General features: G+C 42.4%; 1 protein-coding gene across 1 annotated transcript in view; it reads right to left on the bottom strand.

Moving 5' to 3' along the window:
• Nucleotides 1–1,902: 1,902 nt before the first annotated feature.
• LOC125456467 (KN motif and ankyrin repeat domain-containing protein 1-like) overlaps nt 1,903–21,197 on the bottom strand; it is an 80,236-nt gene continuing 60,941 nt past the window's right edge. Inside the window, exons 5-11 of the mRNA XM_048539588.2 lie at nt 19,321–19,432; nt 18,999–19,205; nt 16,353–16,440; nt 14,006–14,225; nt 10,242–10,384; nt 8,408–8,608; nt 1,903–4,872 (exon numbers count right to left, since the gene is read on the bottom strand). Coding sequence (XP_048395545.2) covers nt 4,780–4,872; nt 8,408–8,608; nt 10,242–10,384; nt 14,006–14,225; nt 16,353–16,440; nt 18,999–19,205; nt 19,321–19,432 — 1,064 coding nt within the window. The 3' untranslated portion in view covers nt 1,903–4,779. The remainder of the gene's footprint in view (nt 4,873–8,407; nt 8,609–10,241; nt 10,385–14,005; nt 14,226–16,352; nt 16,441–18,998; nt 19,206–19,320; nt 19,433–21,197) is intronic.

The raw sequence follows: 21,197 nt of genomic DNA on the forward strand, positions 1-21,197 counted from the left end.
TTAAAGAGTTATTTTCTGCTCCATGATGGCCCATGTCAAAGAATGGACCGCACTGTATCTATATTTGGCCTCAGTCAGGAGTTGCTTAATGGAGTTATCAGCCATGGTTGTAGAGGGAGCCCTCACCTCCTATTCTTGTAAAACACCAACACTTGAAATGAAGCAGGAACATGAGAATTCTTAAGTATATAAGCATCATGGCATGTCCCAGGGTACCTGGAGCAAACTTTTAAGAAATGGCAATGATGATCACAGATTACTTGTACTTCAATGAAATTAAACTCTTTTTAGTTGGCGATGTCTGCTGCATTACAAGATGCTTTCAATATGAAGCAATGTACTGCCTATAACACCCAGGCCCTGGGAGAAGTCAGTTGTATTGGCAAAGCCTATTGCTCAGGCTGCAGCACTGACCCTGCCACAGGCAAATGAAATGAAATGGTGTGTTCTGGCACAGATTACATGGATTTACAGCTTTGGTACATTTGTCGATAGAGGATCGCAGATCCCCAGTAGATTCTTGGAATCAGCTAATTGCATAACAAATGTAGTGCAGCAGTCTCCTTGATGGGGGATCACACACCCCTTCAGTTCACAAGTCCTGCTCCAGCAGTTGGCACAGTTCTGTGACATTGCTGCAGGACATCAGCAGTCTGCAGTGCCAATACATCTCACTTACCTGGAGGAACTGGTATCGAGGATGATAGACTCTGTGCCTAATGTCCCTCCTCTGCAACCCGAGGGGAGCTTCAGCCGTGACTTCTTCATGTGACAATTGTACAGCAGCTGCTGCTGGTCCTGAGCTTGCTGCACCTTTGCAGCCCTATGGTCACAGCATTAAGCTGTGGCTGGATCCATTGGTCACAGTTCCAATGAAACTATGTGTGAATAGTAGGAACAGAACAGTAATCTGAGTAAACTCACAAATGACAATTTAGCAGAGTCCTCCATACAGTGAGACGCAGAGGTCACAGAAAAAGGCTGTTAAAGAAAGTAAAACTTTTACTTTTTTTAAACTAATTTATTTCATTTTAATTGAAAAATTGGCTTCATATTGTGTGCATGCACAGTGAGAAATCACCATTGGTGCATTAGTGTCAGCAAACATTTCCATTAATATTTAATCTGAAAGACAGCACCTCTGACAGAACAGCTCCTCTTCTTTCCACTGAAATGCCAACTTAGGTCATATGTTCAAGTTTCACTGTAGTGGGGCTTTAAACCACTTTTGTCTGCATCTAGGACTAGAGTATGATCAGATAGAGCCCTTGTGTGTATCGATATTGTATACTTATGGTGCAACATTTGTTCCCCTTAAAGAAGCGTTGGCCAAAACTCCAGTTAAATTCCAGCATGATTTCCAATTGATAAACCAGTTTCTTTTACATCAATTACAGAATAGAATTGTTAAATGATAGTTAATAATGATCATTCCTTGTACCATTGAAATGAATGAAAAGTGACTCTAACACCTTGTAGTCAAAACTTATTTAAGAGATAACTAATCTCTCAAAGTAACTGGTCAAATCTTCTCGTACCGGTTGCACAATTGTTTTTCAACTTTGTGTCACAGGATTTTTGATTGATAGAAGCAGAGAAAAAGATGTCATCTCAGGCTGTACATAGGCAGAACACCTTTCTCTAGTTAGATCACAGTAGGGTTTTCTAGCCAAATCAACTGAAAATAGACTATTTTGATGCCCAAAAATGTTTCTTGAATGATAATGACCATTTGCTGTTAGATCCTGGATACACTCCCATTATTTAGAATCCACTATAAACTGTGAATGTAAACAGTCTCATGGTTGTTCCATGTGATTAAGTACCTGACAAGTATTGATCACCAGGGTGAGGATGGATATAAAAATGTACACAACAATATGCAAAATTGCAGTAGTAGTAGACAAGATTTAATGTTAGCTAGTGATACATAAAGACACTGAATTTTCATAAGCAAGAAACATTACAAATGAACAAAATTCTGCTTAGGTGATGAGAGTAAAATGGCAAGTGATTTGGCACTGTAGTTATTGTTGAATCCATCACATTTCAGCTCAATGACAATGCATGTTCACCAATAAGTTCTTCTGCTTTCCAAAAATCTTTGTAAAATACACAAACTTGAAGAGATTGCAAGCATATGAATATTACTAATGAACAGTGTTAACTATTAACAGTTTGTATTAATCCTTTATTTTACAGTGAGCATTGTGCTTGAATATTTTAATCAGAACTGAAATGGGATTAGCACAATTTAGTTATGTGAATCATCACTCTTATGTATCTTAAATATTAGGGCATTCAGAGATGATTGCACAAGATTAATTTGGCAACATACATGCAACTCAGAATTTAGTGTTGATTGTGTTGAATCAGGGAAGGAGTTTTACAAAATTATTAGAAGTTGTATATCTGGAACAGTCAGCTTCCTTTGTGAAGATGGGAAGATCTGATGGGAGAAGCAATTCAAGATGGATTATCACACATAAATGCACCTTTTAAATAGCTGGTTGAAGAGGACAAACTAAAGCCTAAATTGAAATAGAGATAATGGGAACTGCAGATGCTGGAGAATCCAAGATAATAAAGTATGAAGCTGGATGAACACAGCAGGCCAAGCAGCATCTCAGGAGCACAAAAGCTGATGTTTTGGGCTTAGACCCTTCATCAGAGGGTGGGATGGGGAGAGGGAGCTGGAATAAATAGGGAGAGAGGGGGAGGCAGACCGAAGGTGGAGAGAAAAGAAGAGGGTGGAGAGGAGAGTATAGGTGGGGAGGGGATAGGTCAGTCCAGGGAAGACGGACAGGTCAAGGAGGTGGGATGAGATTAGTAGGTAGGAAATGGAGGTGCGGCTTGAGGTGGGAGGAAGGGATGGGTGAGAGGAAGAACAGGTTAGGGAGGCAGAGACAGGCTGGGCTGGTTTTGGGATGCAGTGGGGGAAGGGATGAGCTGGGCTGGTTGTGTGATGTGGGGGGACAGGACGAACTGGGCTGGTTTTGGGATGCGGTGGGGGAAGGGATGAGCTGGGCTGGCTGTGTGATGTGGGGGGACAGGACGAACTGGGCTGGTTTTGGGATGCGGTGGGGGAAGGATGCTGCTTGGCTGCTGTGTTTATCCAGCTTCACACTTTATTATCCTAAATTGAAATAATTGGGATAATTCAATTAATTCAAAATGTTGTCAGAGCTTTCAAATGAGCAATTAGGAGATGTGAAGTTGTGCTGTGCATAACAACCAGATCAAAATAAATGCCTTGAAACTGATTGCTTCTCATTGTGAAGGAATAACAGGGGCAGCATGGAATGTAAATTAAAAAGGTAGGAGAATCATACAATAGATATAAACAACTGGCATCAACTGAATATATTGGAACAGTATAAAGAGTGTAGGGGCACTCTTGAGAGGGAGATCAGGAAGGCAAAGAGAGGATATGAGATAGCCTTGGCAAATAAGGTTAAGGCTAATTCAAAGAATACATGAACAGCAAGAGAATAAAGCCTTTTAAAGATCAAGAAGGTTGTCTTTGTGTTGAACTTCAGGAGATGGGAGAGATATTAAATGAATATTTCACTTCAGTTTTTACTGTAGAGGAAGAAATGGAGGTCAGAGAGCTTAGGGAAATAAATATTGATGTTTTGATAATAGTTCGCCTTACAGAAGAGGAAGTGCTGGAGGTCTTGGAAAATATAAAAGGTAGATAAATCTTTGGCAACTCATCTAGTCTATCTCAGGACTTTGTTGGAAGTTAGGGAGGAAATTGCAGGGCCCCTTGCAGGAATATTTGCACCATCTATAAATACAGTTGAGGTGCAAAATGACTGGAGAGTGGCAAATTGTGTGCTTCTGTTTAAGAAGGGGTGTAAGTAGAAGCCAGGGAACTATAGACCTGTGAATCTGACTTCAATGGTGGGTAAGTTGCTGAAAAAATAGGATTAATATGCATTTGGAGAGACAAGGAATGATTAGAGATGGTCAGCATGATGTTGTATAATCATGTCTCACAGACTTGACTGAGTTTTTTGAATAAGTAACACCAAGAAGATTGATGACAGCAGAGCGATAGACATTGTTTACTTGCTCTTTACTGAAGCTTTTGACAACATTCTGCACAGTAGACTATTTGGTAAAATTAGATCACATGGGATTCAGGGTTTGCTTGCCAATTGGACACGAAATTGGCTTAATGGTGAGAATCAAAGAGTGATGGTGGAAGATTGTTTTTTGGACTGCAGGCCTCAGACTTAGTGTGTTCCACAGGGATTGGTGCTGGGTCCATTTTTGTCATTTATATAAATGGCTTAGGAGAGAATATAGAAAGCAGGAGTTACCAGGATGTCGCCGGGAACGGAGGGTTTGGGTTATAAGGGTGGATCGGCTGGGACCTTTTTCCACTGGAGCATGTGAAGTTGTGAGGTGACCTTACAGAGGTTTGTAAAAATCATGAGGGGTATGGATAAGGGGAATGGCAGATGTCTTTTCCCCAGGGTGGGGCATTTCAAGACAAGGGGGCATATTCTTAAGATAAGAGGAGATAGGTTTAAAAAAAAAGACAGGAAGGGCATTTTTGTTTTACACAGTGATGTGTGGAGTGAATTTCCAGACGAAGTGGTGGATATGGGTGTAGTTGCAACTTATAAAAGGCCTTTGGATAAGAATAAGAAATGTTTGGAGGGATATGGGCCGAAAGCAGGCAGATGGGCCTAGTTTAGTTTGGGAATGTGGTCAGCATGCGCTGGTTGGAGCGAAGGGTCTGTTTCCGTGCTGTATGACTCTACGAGTCTATGACATGCCACAATCCACATGGGTGTTCAACAGTACAACAATGTCCTTCTGCCCAGCTTGCTGTGCAATGGTCAAAGCAGTGTTGCCATCCTGCAGGGAAACAACAGACAGGAGCATAATGTGAAACATTGGGCATACAACAAGTATTCCTCGATGACTTTTTGTCGACGGGCATATTCCTGCCAGTGTTATGTTCTAAAGTCATTTTCAGGAATGCTCCAATCAGATGCGATGAAGCCTGCATTGAACACACTCTGCATGTGAAACATCTCACTTCAAACAACGGAGGTGTGGGAAATGATGAAATAGAGATGAGGCTTATTCCCAAAAGAAGAGTAGAATAATAAAACCGGGGCCAGTAGTTCTGTCAGACAGCTCAATTTTAATAGCACTTTTTTATTTGGTTCATGGAAATTGACATCACCCTCCTTCCCAAAAGCATTCCTTTGTCTTTCTGGCAAAGATCAAACAAAAGGGACTTAATTTCAATCTGCTCATAAAGCATGTGACATAGCGAGCCTGCCAAGGGTCACAACGAGGCAGGAGGAGGAATGGCTCCTCTGAACCCCGGGTTAAAATGATAAGTACAGTTACTATTGTATGTCACTGACAACCACCATAAGACTCCCAGAGGTGCTTGAAACAATCCCTGTAATTACTTTAGACATAGTCAGTAGCAATCACAACAATACTCCTTGGAAATAATCTTTCAGTAGCAATTAACATGTTACCAGTGATACAATAAACCATATGTATCAAATTAATGTGCATGAACAGTAAAGACACTAAAAAAACATGAACAAAAACAGAAGTTGCTGGAAAAGCTCAGCAGGTCTGGCAGCATCTGTGAAGAAAAACATCAGAGTTAACTGAGTTCTGAGGAAGGGTCACCAGACCCGAAATCTTCACTCTGATTGTTTTTCTTTACAGGTGCTCCCGGAACCACTGAACTTCTCCAGCAACTTTTGTTTTTGTTCCTGATTTATAACATCTGCAGTTCTTTCGGTTTTTATTTAGTATCTAAAAAAAACGAAACCTCATTTCCAAAAACAGACCAAACAATTTAATATGTCCAAAATTAACCAGCTAATTGCAGGAAGTGAAAATAGTATTTAAATATAATGATCTTAATTACTTTTTTCTGTTCACAAAACTGAAGGTTCTAATTGAGGAGCTTCTTTGATTTGCATACTCAAAATACTGGAGACTTATTATCAAGTATTTAAAATTTCATATATTGAAGCAGACCAGGTTTTTTTCTACTTTATCTCAACAATGAAATTCAATTAAAAGCTCAGAAGAGCACAAATTCACTTGCACCACTGCAATGATGTATAAATTCCCACACCAACTGTTGCTGTGATCGGCTTGAAATTACCAAATTGTGTCACATTGTAAGCACTTCTGTCCTGAGGGTGTGATAGCTCAGTGCAACAGGTTCAGGTAGGAGAGTGGGGGAACCTTGCTCCCATTAGTGTAAATGTCAATTACAGTCCCAAAAGGAAATGGGTAACATGAAATCCTCGACAAAACCTCAGTTTTGAAATTAAGCTTATCAGCTCAAATAATGATAAAAACTTAAATGTGGGACCAGAAATACTGCAATTCTATTCACACAAATATTCGGGTTATAGAGGAGTGCACATGGCACCTGCAGCAATAGGTTCTTAGAGATAAATAAAAACATATAACTTAATCTTTGTGCAAATTAAGTGACATAAGCATAAGAAAAGCAACTGATTGCTGAGATTTTATTTAAGTCTTAAGTTTATTTCTGTTGAGTCAGTTAATAGTCTAATAAATGGAGGGTTTGCAGGACATCTTGGTTGTATGGAACCTCCATTCTATTCCATGCAGGAATTCCAGCACATTTCTTATATTCTGGATAACCGGAATATGCACAAATGTCATCAGCTGGAGCTGCTCAAACTTTGGACTTTGAAGCTTAAGCAGCAACTGGCATCACTCTGGTCATCCAGGAGGCTAACAGGTTTGTGGATAGTACACTTCTGTTTGTGGTCACTCTGCAGAATAAGTGTTTGTAGTCAGAGAGGGAAAGAGTGATCAGCATGGTTGCAGGAGGATGAAGCACATAAGGCAGAAGTGTCTGTGCTGTAGCTCACTTTTCAACAGCTTGTCAGTTCCAAACAGTGGTAAGAATGGTAGTGAATTTGGGTAGCAAGGCCTAATGAATGACTTGGGATGCAGTGATTATTGTATCATGAAGTTAAAGTTAGCTATGGTAAAGACAGAAATTCATGTCTACAGTCACCGAGAAGCCCATCTGGTTATCCAACTGTTGAATTCCTAATGACAGATGCTTCTCCATAGAGAAGAAAATGTTGAGAGAGATTTGACAGAGGTGTTCAAAACTAAGAGGCTCTGGGCCTAATATGTACGGTCATAAAGACTGGTTGGATCAAGTACTAGAGGACACTGAGTGAGGGTGATTGGCAAAGCAAGCAATGACAATGTGAGGAAAATGTTTTTATGCAGTAAGGTGATAAGATCAGAAATGTGCAGCTTGAGAGTTTGATAGAGATAGTGTGTGTCATGGCTTTCGTAAAGGAAATGGATGAATATCTGCTGAGAAAAAATGTGCAATCTCTATGGGGAACGGGCAGAATGGTGGAAGTTTTTGCAGAAAGTTAGCACCACACAAGGAGCTGAATTCTGTGACTGAAGAATATATAAGGCAAATAAGGATTTGTGATTGATTAATGACAGGCTTGTGTTTTAAAAGGCAGAGAACTCTCTGGCTAAAATAATGGCTAAAAGAAGTAGGCATCTGCATTCCGCAGTTTAGAGGTCCTGGAAATAGGGAGTGAGCGACAGCTCCATGAGATTTGATTACACCATTGTGTAGGTGGAGGTTGGAGAAGAACATAGAATAACTAATTGTTAACATTGCGAAATTTATAAGTGGCAACAAAAAAAACTTAAAGGCTAGAGGTGAGTGAAGATTCAACAATCAAATGCCAAGCCTCTTCTTGTGTCCTGTATGAGTTTGTTATTAGATGTCATCCATCATTATACAAGATGGGATTTGGAAAGCCTGAAGGTTGTGATATACCGAAAAAAAAATTCCCAGTTTCCCCTTATCGAATAAAGAAGTTTCAGTTGAGGATTTATCAAGGCTAACGTAGTAAACAAATAAAAAAAAAGGTGGAGCCAAAGATAAACCAAAGAAGAACCTGTTGCATTTTTATGCAGAAAATGACAATACAGAATTTGTGAATTAGCAGAATACTGCAGGTGCAGAAAATCCAGAATAAAACCAGAAAATTCTGGAGAACACTCAACAGATCTGACAGGGTTCCAATGAAAAGTCATATTGTTAAAATGTTGACTCAAAATGTGAATTCTGTTTCTCACTTACAAATGCTGCTAGATCTGCTGGATTTACCCAGCACTTTCTGTTCTTATTGTATTGTATGAACTAATGGATTGAGGGGGTGAAAATTATACACATGGAGGTAACGTTAATGAATGAAGAGGGGAAAACAAGCAGCCAAAGAATGGATAAAGGATGAGTAACGAATGAAAACAAAGAGAAAGAAGAGGGTAGGAGAAGGAAGTGAATGGAAAGGAGAGCAGAGCTAAAACTAAATGACGCTGTACTCACTTTATCAGTTAATGCAGTGTTACACCGTGGCTGAGCTAAAAGCAGCTTAGCCATCTCCACATTTCCATGCTCACATGCGCACATGAGTGCAGTGGATCCGTCATCATCCTGGATATTTATATCAGCACCACAAGATAGGAGAGCTGTAACCATATCGCTCCTTCCATGACTGACAGCCAGCATCAGGGCTGTCTGACCGGCCTGTTAAAGGTAACAAAACAGTCAGCTTTAGATGTTAAAGCTTAGCAATGGCCATTTTGGTCAAGCATTTAAATGATAATGTTGAACCAAAGCTTAAGACCTGACCGCCAAGGTCTAGCTGAAGTTAATATAATCTAAACCCTGAGGTCGTGAATGATGACATATAGCAGGCACCACATGGGGCTGGGAGAAACTGTCACATTGCAATATTCTGAAAACAAAATATGGCTCAACTTTGTGACGTGGATTGGTTCCGATTGTCTTGAGGAGATTAGAAAGAAATTTTCCAGAATATATTTTTTCCTCTGAGTCTTACTCAGATATTTCTTGCCTCTCTCAGAAGATTACTTGCTGATAGTCGTGATGACAGGGTTGGTGCTAGTCTATGTTCATGAAGCACCGGCTGTCTTGAGTGGGGAACAGATTTGATGCAGAAGCTTGTCTTTTTGGATTATGTTCGGATTCTCGTATCTTTGTCACTTGACATGAAAGCCAAACCATGGATCCAGAAAGAATTCTCTTCTCCCCCAATAATTGGCAGCAATTCTTAGTCTTTCATTTACTGTAAGCATTCCCCCCCCCCCATTAGTTTGGCTGACCAGAAGTTGGGGCCAAATGTTCCTCTGCGTTCTGGAAATCCTGACCTAGTTTGCAGCTCACGAATTGCACGCTCTGGTCTGGGTGTGACCTCACACGCCACTTTTGTCTTTCCACATAGGGTCGAGTTCACAATGCAGTGGTCAAGGGTCATTGCTCTGAACCACAGCTGCCCAGTGTCCCCAGACGCTGTCACGTTGGGAATTCCAAGATTTTCCCAATGATATGAAGGAGCATCAAAATAAACGTGGTACTTAACAGTGAATTTGAAGGTGATAGTGTTGCATTATTGCCATGCCTAACTGGTTTTAATATTCTGAAGTTCTTGTAGTTGCACCCATCCAGCCAAGTGATGTGTCATCTACTAAACTCCTAATGTAGCTAAATGGCTACTGGAGAGAAATTCAACAGGTTACTCAATTTAGGAAGTCCAATGTGAGCCACTTGCTGCAGAATGACCAAACGTCAATGCATTTGAACCTGAGGGCATTCTACTCATTTATTCTTTTAAAGTTTCAATATTTAATGTATACATGCACTTAAGTTTCCTCTCAAAACATATCACAGTTTCCCACATAATTAATGCATGAACCAAATCGCTTCAACCTCTCAAAACCATTCTACTCTTCTGTAGGGTCTAGGCCCGAAGCATCAGCTTTTGTGCTCCTGAGATGCTGCTTGACCTGCTGTGTTCATCCAGCCCCACACTTTGTTATCTTCTACTCTTCTGTAGCCTTTCTACAGCTGCCCTAACATTTTGTATTGTGGTGATCAGACCTGAAATACAGTATTCCAAAGGTGGTTGCAACAGTAATTTACACAGTTGTAGGAGTATTTCACTATTTAGCTTAACTGACTTCTTAAATACATCCCAACATGCTGTTTACTTTAGGGTTTCTGTCATAGATTCAATATATTACATTAACTGAATACAACATCCTAAAGTATTCTTTCTGACTTTGAAAAATGAACAAGGAATATAACTGGAGTCAGTGATGTGGATGATGTATAAAGATTAGTCCATCCCAACCAGTACCTGAGTAGCTTGGACGTTGACATTTCCCAAATGCAGAAGCTTCCTGACCACTGCCAACTCTTCAGCTGTTTCAGCAGAAGCTAGTGAAGCTAACATTGTTGCAGTGTATCCTGCCTTGTTCTGATGGTCCACGTTACATACCCCTAATCAGTAATAATAAGCCTTGTTAGAAGACAAAGACATGCAAAAAGCAAGCAAAGTAAATCCCTCTTTAATGCTTCTATCGCCATCTTTATTGAATTCAAATGAGGAGTTAATTAAATTTTGTCATCTTGTTTCCCCTGAGGCTTGAAGGTGGGGAGGTGCATTACAGGGAAACTGTAACATAAAAAGCAGAAGCTGTCTGGTCTGTTTTCCACTTTTACTGATGTAATGAGAACGACTGCCTGGGTTCTTGGAGTTGATAAAAACAAGTCAATCAGCCTGTTATTCAACGCAATCCAATAAACTATACGTTCACATCTGGTTTCGGATTAAAACAGGAACAAACGAAAGAAAACGCCTTGTTGATGTGCCAGCCCCTGGGCAAAGAATAAACGCTCAGAGCAGAGTGCTTGGTTTGCAGCATACAACAACACCTTTGAGAAGGTGAGAAGTCATTTGAAAATGGAGAAAAAGTCCCTTGATATTTTGTGTAACTTCTTTTCCACTCTTATTGACAAGAAGAGTGCCCAGGGTAGATTTTAAACCAGGCTGCCCAGAACATGGACGGAGTGGCTCAAAAATGGTTTAATGGGCCTGTCAGCAGCAGTGCTCCAACTGCCACTGTCTTCAAAGAGGCCTTAAACAAACAATACATAGGACACACCTCCTCCCACCCACCTCCTCCCACCCACTCTCCTGCAAAAATTCCATCCCCTATTCCCAATTCCTCCGCCTCCGCCGCATCTGCTCCCACGATAAGACATTCCACTCCCGCACATCCCAGATGTCCAAGTTCTTTAAGGACCGCAACTTTCCCCCCACAGTGATCGAGGACGCCCTTGACCGCGTCTCCCGTATTTCCCGCAACACATCCCTCACACCCCGCCCCCGCCACAACCGCCCTAAGAGGATCCCCCTCGTAATCACACACCACCCTACCAACCTCCGGACACAACGCATCATCCTCCGACACTTCCGCCATTTACAATCCGACCCCACCACCCAAGACATTTTTCCATCCCCACCCCTGTCTGCTTTCCGGAGAGACCACTCTCTCCGTGACTCCCTTGTTCGCTCCACACTGCCCTCCAACCCCACCACACCCGGCACCTTCCCCTGCAACGGCAGGAAATGCTACACTTGTCCCCACACCTCCTCCCTCACCCCTATCCCAGGCCCCAAGATGACATTCCACATTAAGCAGAGGTTCACCTGCACATCTGCCAATGTGGTATACTGCATCCACTGTACCCAGTGCGGCTTCCTCTACATTGGGGAAACCAAGCGGAGGCTTGGGGACCGCTTTGCAGAACACCTCCGCTCAGTTCGCAACAAACAACTGCACCTCCCAGCCGCAAACCATTTCCACTCCCCCTCCCATTCTCTAGATGACATGTCCATCATGGGCCTCCTGCACTGCCACAATGATGCCACCCGAAGGTTGTAGGAACAGCAACTCACATTCCGCCTGGGAACCCTGCAGCCATATGGTATCAATGTGGACTTCACCAGTTTCAAAATCTCCCCTTCCCCTACTGCATCCCTCAACCAGCCCAGTTCGTCCCCTCCCCCCACTGCACCACACAACCAGCCCAGCTCTTCCCCCCCCACCCACTGCATCCCAAAACCAGTCCAGCCTGTCTCTGCCTCCCTAACCGGTTCTTCCTCTCACCCATCCCTTCCTCCCACCCCAAGCCGCACCCCCATCTACCTACTAACCTCATCCCACCTCCTTGACCTGTCAGTCTTCCCTGGACTGACCTTTCCCCTCCCTACCTCCCCACCTATACTCTCTCCACCTATCTTCTTTACTCTCCATCTTCGGTCCGCCTCCCCCTCTCTCCCTATTTATTCCAGTTCCCTCTCCCCATCCCCCTCTCTGATGAAGGGTCTAGGCCCGAAACGTCAGCTTTTGTGCTCCTGAGATGCTGCTGGGCCTGCTGTGTTCATCCAGCCTCACATTTTATTATCTTGGAATTCTCCAGCATCTGCAGTTCCCATTATCTCCAATACATAGGACATAAATGGTCACTTTGATGGAAAAGGTAAAGTGTCTTACACTCTCGACATATTCTATCAAGTGGAATAACAAAGGAGACACCAAAAATATTTTGTATGAAGTTGTTTTGGTGCAGTCATGAGAAGAAGGAATGCTAAACGTCACCAGAATAATATGGGCAGTCACCATACCTTCCTCCCTGCCCTTCATCAATAACAATGGTATATAGTTGCTGCCTGAAGTTTGACAGAAGTGGGATATGAGATTAAGACTTCAAACTGCACCAGTCTCCCATCATCAGGATGAGGTAACCAGCTGGCATATTCTGCCACTTGGTGGTTGACACTTGAAGACTGACCCCACAAGATCACACTGTCCCCACCTCCCACACCCACACATAGCAATCAGAAATAACTATCTGTTCCATTGGCCATACAAGTAAACTGAACACAGACTCACAAGATAAAGGGTAGTTCATTCCTGTGCCACTGTCGCAAAAGTTTCATTCAATTGTGTATAGTGTAGCAAAACCTCTCCTGGACATCAAACAACCTTTGATTCAAACCCTGCAATGTCTACCATTAGGGATCACCATGACTTCCTCCTCTTCTACAACATGGAAAATGCTCAGCTCCATGCATAGTTTTGAGGTTGAAGGAAATGGAAAACGTGATAGGTTAGGTATCCAAGATAACAAAGTGTGAAGCTGGATGAACACAGCAGGCCAAGCAGCATCCCAAGGGTCTAGGCCCGAAACGTCAGCTTTTGTGCTCCTGAGATGCTGCTTGGTGCTGTGTTTATCCGACTTCACACTTTATTATCTTGGATTCTCCAGCATCTGCAGTTTCCATTATCTCTGATCACAAGGTTAGGTATCCACCTCCTTTTCATTGCTCTGAGATTTCTCAGGCCTCTCTGCTCAGTTAAAAAGTAGCCAGAAGACTTGGAGAGCCAGGCAAACTGTGATTCCCTACTACTGCAGACACAGCACATTTGTGATATGTTGCATCTGCCAGAAGTCAGGCAGGGGTCACAGAGTAAGTTAGAGTTCATGCTCAGCAGCAGATCTCTACAATCTGTTCTCATAGATCAACTTTTCAGGTTTTTTTTTTGTTCCTCAAAGACTGAACCTTGTCTGCGTGTGGTTCCATTGGCTCAGGCAGTCCCTTTTGTGCCCTGTTTCAGTGAACAGTCTACAAGTGTGAATCTAACTACAGTTAACCTACAGTGGGCATATCACAGCCTGATCACATCTCATCCGTGCTGACTTTCAAACATACAAGTGGTTGTTGGAAAATGACCAAAAGTGGGAGCACATTTCCAGACCAAAGGCATTGAGATCATGACAACATCGGGACAGCAGCAGACCATTCACCTCCTTAAGTCCATTCTGTCATTCAACTAGACCACGATTTGCTTTTAACGAAACTTATCCCGCAAGGTTCTGGAACACTATATCGTTTCACCTAACAATAGCACATCTGAATAGTTTGATTTGCATGACTTAGTAACCTGATATCTGTGCAGTCATCCATTGCTACATCAGGGGAATCTTTTTATTTTGTTACCCCGTAAATAAATGATCTAAGTTTCAGCTCTCAAAAAAGTAAGTTTTAAATACCTGTGTCCAGTAGGAGTCTCACAATAGGGAAGTTGGAGTGGGAGACACTGTAATGGAGTGCGGTGTTCTGATTTTCATCGGCCAAATTTACAACAGTGTGAAGGAGATCTGGTGACATCTCTTGGAGTTCTCGAAGAAATTCTTGAACAGTCTCAGGTGTTGCGGGTTTCTGACTGGAAATCCTGAACCATTCCCGCTGAACCGCGTTTAAATTCTGCCTCTGCAGAAACAAAACAGTGATGAAAACATTAACTCTTCGACAGGAACCTTTATTTTCTTTACTATAAGGCATTGAGGATTTTTGTTAAACTGTAATCATTTATTTTTCCCAAATTTCTTCCCTGTTATAGGAACCGAAGAAGATGTGTTCCATCCAGAACTTCTCCTGAGCTTTGTGTTTCAGTGCTATCACTCTGACTTCCAAGTTATAAGGTTGTAGTTTCAAGTGAAACTGCAGTGACTTGAATGCATAATGTAAGCTAACATCTAAGTGCATAACTGAGGGAGTAGCCAGCTTTTGATTTGAAGTTAAACGAAGCTCCTGTCTGTTCACTAAAGTGGTACAAATGACTCCACGACAAGGGAATTCTTCCTTTGGTCAACACTTATTCATAAATCAGAGTAAATAAACCGGCTGTTTATCACACTGTTCTTTGTGGGAATGTATTTTGTATAAATTAGACATCAAGTCTGTCTTTGTTACAAATGAATGAATTTTAAAAATATGTCATTGGCTTGAAAAGTGCTGGGTAAGTGTAAGACCTTCCCATTAGTATTTGGGATGTGGGCAGCATTGCAAGGCCAGATGTATCCTCAATTTCGCAGTGCAGGTGGTGGTGTGGCACATGCCTCAGGCCACATCAGGTCTGGATTTTCCACATCTCAAGAAGTGTATTTGGAGACAAGGGACTGGGAAAACAGGGACAGGTGATGCCTGAGATAATGGGAACTGCAGATGCTGGAGAATCCGAGATAACAAAGTGTGGGGCTGGATGAACACAACAGGCCAAGCAGCATCTCAGGAGCACAAAAGGTGATGTTTTGGGCCTAGACCCTTCTGCTGTTTGGCTCCCAATACTTCCCAACTGCAGTGGAAACTTTCCAAGCAGGCAAACCAATGCAGAGTATAAAGGCACCACAAAGAAACCCTTTTCCAAATGGGACGGCAGTTTCCCAGTATTGAAGGACAGCTACTTGGAGCAGATCTCCCAGAGGCAGGGGAAGTTGGTCAGCCAAGCCACAGGTGCCATGCCCCAGTGAAGGAGCCTTTAAGATGAAAGGCCAAAACAGTATCCAAAACTAGTCCTGTGGGAAATTGTCCCTCTACACCATGGGCTTGTGTGCGGGTCCCTCACATTTGCACAAGAGGTCCATGGGCATCTCCTTGTTGAGATGCTGTCATGATCACCATTCTGCATCTGAAGCACTTCCCCACCCAGTGGAGCTGCTGGTCATCCTGTGTTTGTAAGGCACTCCCCCTCCCAGTGGAACTGCTGGTCATCCTGTGTTGCAAGGCCCTCTGACTGAGCTTCCCTCCTTGGGGTCCACCTACATGCTTATTTAAAGAGGTACATGCAGAGGTGGCCGCTTCCAAGAAAGCTGCATTGGTGATGCCCTGGCAAACTGTGTGGGCTTAGAAACCTCAACCCATTTCAATACCCTCAGCAAACTCAACATTCAGAGTGAATCAAATTGTGTAAGATTCGAGTTATGTGTGTCCCAGATGAAGAGCTGCAACAAGTTGCTTTCCTTGAATGACATCATGGAACTAGATGATTTTTTTTAACCACAGCCCAGCAATTTGCTTTTTGTTCTGGTGCTAACCCAAAAATTTGTCAGATTTATTGAATTACATTTAGTAACTTAATATGCTGTAGCATTTCAAGGCCCATTCACTGGTTGCTAGGCCAAAACCACAAATACTACATGAGCAAACACACAGCTGATCAGAATAAAAATTAAATAATTCAATATTTGGGTGAGAATTTGCTTGTTGCTATATTCACTCAAACTATACACCTTCTCTTTTGGGATGACCGAGTAGTGATCACGGATAATGAATGCTTCTTTCACCTCTTCAACTTCAGGAACTGATGGTATTCAAATCCCTTCATGGATCAGTGTTCAGGCCACAGAACTCAGTGGTCAGGGAATTAACCTTTAACCTTCTTAGTCTGTATGGTTGAGTACCACACGGCCAATGATCCTTTGATCCATTAAGGCAGTCCTGCTGAAAAACCCACTGACACTGAAGCTCAACAGTTTACCAAAAAAAATTATGCTTCAAACTCTCTAAGTACACGATCGATTCTAGTGTTTGAAGTTAAAACAGGAGAAAGTACCATACCAAGGCTTTATCATTCGTGACCTCCAGTTCATTGAGGTGATCCTTCAGTTTAAGACAAGCAGAGATGAGGCCCAATTTCAAATCGGACCTGCAAGAAATAGAAGCTAAATTATAGCAATTACACAAGTCTAGGCTCAGGACCCAACAATGTAGATTTGGTGTGTTAGTCAATAATTGGATGGACCCAATGGTTATGCCTATCCTATTACATACTGGGTAACATCCCGGTTGGGATGTACTGGCCACAGCCCAGAAGGGTGTTGTTCTTCTTGGAAAACTTTCTGTAATGACAATTATTTCATTCAGCAGGGGCCCAGGCAGGAGTTTCTCACATAATAAATCACATTATAGAATGCACAAATAAAAACACAACTTTTATGAATTCCAGTTCTGAGTCAGATTAGATAAAACCATAAGAAATAGGAACAGGAGTAGGCTAATCAGCTCTTCAAGTCTGCTCCACCACCCAATAGGTTGATCTAACACTCATGTCCACTTTCCACTTGATACCCCAACATATCTCTCTACCTAGCCTTAAATATACACAAGGGTTCTGCTCCCACAGCTCTCTGTGTCAAAGAGTTCCAAAGATTCAAAACCCTCTGAGAGAAGAAATTCCTCCTCATTTCAGTCTTTATTGGTGCCCCTTTATTCTGAAATGAAGCTGTCCTTTCCTAGACTCTCCCACAATGAGGAAATATCCTCTCAGCATTTACCCCTGTCAAGCCTCTTCAGAATCCTATATGCCTCAATGAAATCACCTCTCCTTCTTCTAAATGCCAATGAGTAGTGTCCCAAACTTTTTAATCTTTGACTTCATGTCACTCGTGATTCCCTTGTTCAACAAAGGAAGATAAACCAAACGAGCACGGTGAAAGTCCCAGTTTCCAGGTGACGTTCCATGTGTTTGAATTCATCACTGACCCTCTCTCACGCCAGCAGTTTATCACTGCTGCCATTCATAGATAGCTCTTCACACAAAGTTAATAGCTGCTGTAACGTACAACTTGAAATTGCTTACTGCCTCAATGCTAGATGTTTTCTAAGCAACACATTCAGAGACAGCAATACACACCTCTAGAATGGGTGGGCCTTGAATCAATGCCTCATGGCTCAGAGGTAAGGACACTACCACTACACCACAAGAGTTCCTGGCTCGCTGCTAAAGTTAAATTTGTAATTAGGAACAGCTGGCTGTGTCAAGCTGCAGCCATCTTCAGAAACAGGCACAACTACACTTAACACTTGCTGTGGTTTTTAATTTCCATGGGTTCAGAAATGCTGAGTTACTCAGTTAAAACTAAACTGGGAAAGAGTAAGAGAGAGGTCTGGTGAAGTTTCCAAGGAGTCATATGAGGACCATAAAATTTACTAGTCATCCCATTAGTGTTCTGGACATTAGGTACTCAGACATGAACCCACGTTGGCCAATATCAGATTATGGAGTATGCAATTCCAGCAAATACAAGATCAACCACTCGAGATCTGAACCAGATATTTATTTTTCACAGTTGCCCTCGAGTGTTTCTCCAATCTTTAAATAGACAGGCTGGAAGCACATTAATAAAATAAGATCTGTGTGAATTGTTGGACCATTTTATTTTATTGAGAGCAAGCATGCATACAGAGTAAGGGTTCTTTAAAAAACCTTATTTCTTCCACTCATCAGTTTGGATTCAATGGCATGTTTTCAGCAATGGAGCCACATGAAATATAACGTGAGTAGCGAGCCCACATCCTTCTCGTCTACTTTAAAATTGTCAGGATCCTGCCTTGTAAGGGAAAAACGAATGGCAATTGAGATTTTTAACATTTGGGTCAATGAGCTTGTTACGCTGACCTCGCCATTATAGAGTTGGGAGTGAATGGGCTGTTTACCTAAACAAACTGGCTAAAAGGTAGGAAGGAAGATGGGTTACATCCTTCAGGAGATGCCCTGAGTGCATGTTATACCGATTCCTGTTTATTGCTGCCAAACCTTGGCATTCACCTATGCCCAGACAACATGCCTGGGATGTCATTGTAGTCCTAGCAGTGCTCACTATGGACTTCTGGCACTGTGGAGACTGCAGGAGCTTCTACCAGGTTTTCTGGCACTGTCTACGGTGGAAAGGGGCCAGATGTTCTAATCTCACTTACCTAACGGCCCACAGTGTGTAATTTCAGCAAGTTATTATGTGTCTCAGCTGACATTTCTTCTGTCAGGACAAGCACTATGCTCCCTATACAATTTAGCCCAGTATTTACTTTTCGTCTCAAAAGTAAATAATGAAGTCCATGCCTTATTCATTTTTGTGGGTTGCTTTTCATCGTTTCGGGACGTTAATACATGCCCTTTTTCTAGCTAACTTGGAGCTGTCTAAATTGACCATCTGCATCCAGCTTCCAGGTTCTATCCCAAGCCTCAAGTTTAAACCCCAAGTTTAAAACCAGACTTGTTCCATTTGCCTCTATCCTTTATCTCATCATCTCTCCAGCAAGCAGGAGAGATTTTATCTTGTCTTCTTCCTCATCCAGTTTGGCTGAGGATGCTAAATGTCTTGATAATGATTCCCTGGATGTCCCAGGAGGAGCAAAGAGGTGTATCTCCTGCTGTCCCATCTATTAATTCTACTCTCTTGCTTTTGATTGCAACAAGTGACATACCTTTTACTGACGTGTTGCATAACATTGACATCAGCATTTGTTCTTGTCGACTGAGTTTTGCCATGCTCCGCTCCCTCTGTATCCTTGGACATCTCTGCTTTGTTGTTCATGGGTTGGGTTTCATTTGCTGTATTGTCACAATCCTTTTCCGTGTCACTGTCTGCACTTTCTGACGAATTGGAATCTTCACTCGATGTGCTCTCGTAGCTAAAATGTAATACTTGTTAAAAGGTCTGGTGGAAATATCCATCGCTTAAACATAAAACAAAAATTGTACACATCACAGAGCTCATGTGACTGTAACATTTCATTTGATGCTCACCCGCCATTTACACCAATAAACTGAAGGTTTTTTTTGGCTGGGGGAACCCTCGATTTGACATTTCCGTCTTTCTTTTTCATAATAGATTTAAGATTTGAAGATTGGAACAGTGCTGAAGAAAGAGAGAGAATTGCATCTGGTTACATTTTATGATCATATTGAGAAACTGTTTTAGTCTCAAAGAGGAACATTTGACCTGCAACACTGATATATTCCTGTAAGAGATTCGTTTCAAAATCCGTTGTTTCAGAATTATGACTGCGAAGGTTCCGCGTGGTACACATTTTCAATCTCTCCACAGCCAGCAATTGCAAGCCAGTTTAGTGAGTAAACAAGTTGGTCAAAAGATTTTCAATCGAGCAGCATGAGGTCACATATTTCTTAATTTCACGCAAAATTGTAGCAAGCAATGTGCACAGTTCTGTGTTCTACTGTCCCTTACCACCCTTCATTCCTCCTCCAATCTCCTCTAGCCCTCATCTTACTTTGTTTTCCACTTTTAGACCCAACCAAACTTGTGATGTGGTGAAGCAGAGACCCTGGCAATGGTTAATTAATTAGAAAATAGGAGGGAGGAAAGACAACTAGGGGATTTGGGAAGTGGGCAGCGTGACTTTTCATGAAGAGGTCTGGTGGAGCTCAATGGTCTACTTCCACTCTGTAATGTCAAGTAAGTCTATGTATTCAAGTGGAGATTTGAATCCTATTTCCAGTGGTGGAAGATTACTGTGCTAACTGCTGTGTGATACTATACCACAGACATTAACGGCTTATAATCCTTCCATTTTTCAAAGTTATTTTGACATCTTAGTAAATAACAAAGAAAAAAAGAAACAAAGAAACAAAGAAACCTACAGCACAGGAACAGGCCCTTCGGCCCTCCAAGCCTGCGCCGATCAAGATCCTTTGTCTAACCTGTCATCTATTTTCTAACAGTCTGTGTCCATCTGCTCCCTGCCCATCCATGTACCTGTCCAAATATATTTTAAAAAAGACACTAATGTGTCTGCGTCTACCACCTCCACTGGCAACACGTTCCAGGTGCCCACCACCCTCTGTGTAAAGAACTTTCCACGCATATCTCCCTGAAACTTTCCTCCTCTCACTTTGAACTCATGACCCCTAGTAATTGATAAGAACATTGGCTTTAATTAAGTAAAACAAATGCATGTTGAAAATAATTTTTGCCAGAACATAAATTACCCATTTTTCATCCCAGGTGTGGCAATGATTCCATTGTGGTTAATATTTCCCAAACAGCTGCATAGTTTCACCTGAGATAACACAGTGTGGAGCTGGAGGAACACCACAGGTCAGGCAGCATCAGAGGAGCAGGAAAATTGACATTTCGGGTCGGGACTCTTCTTCAGAAATGGGGGTGGGGGGGAAGGGTGCTCAGAAATAGAGAGGGAAGGGGTGGGGCTGGGAATGGCAGGTGTGATGGTAATAGGTGATATTAGGTAGGTGGTGATGGGAATTGGTCAGTGAGATGGGAGGAGCAGATAGGGGAGAGAAAAGATGGACAGATTGTGTCAGGTCAAGGAGGTGGGGATGAGGCTGTGAGTGGGGAGATTTTGAAATGAGTAAAGTCCACATTGAGACCATCAGGCTGTAGGGTCCCAACACAGAATGTGAAGTGCTGCTCCTCCAGTTTCTGGGTGGCATCATTGAGACACTGGAGGCGGCACAGGATGGACATGTCACCCAGGGAGTGAGAGGGGGATGTTAAAATGGTTCGTGACTGGAAGGTGTTGTCGTTTGTCATGAACAGAGCGCAGGTGCTCTACAAAGCGGTCTCTGAGCCTCCGTGTGGTTTCACCGATGTAGAGGAGACCAAATTGGGAGCAGTGGAGGTAATAGGCCACATTGACGGATGT

Source organism: Stegostoma tigrinum, chromosome 8, assembly GCF_030684315.1.
Source record: "Stegostoma tigrinum isolate sSteTig4 chromosome 8, sSteTig4.hap1, whole genome shotgun sequence".
NCBI classification, from domain to species: domain Eukaryota; kingdom Metazoa; phylum Chordata; class Chondrichthyes; order Orectolobiformes; family Stegostomatidae; genus Stegostoma; species Stegostoma tigrinum.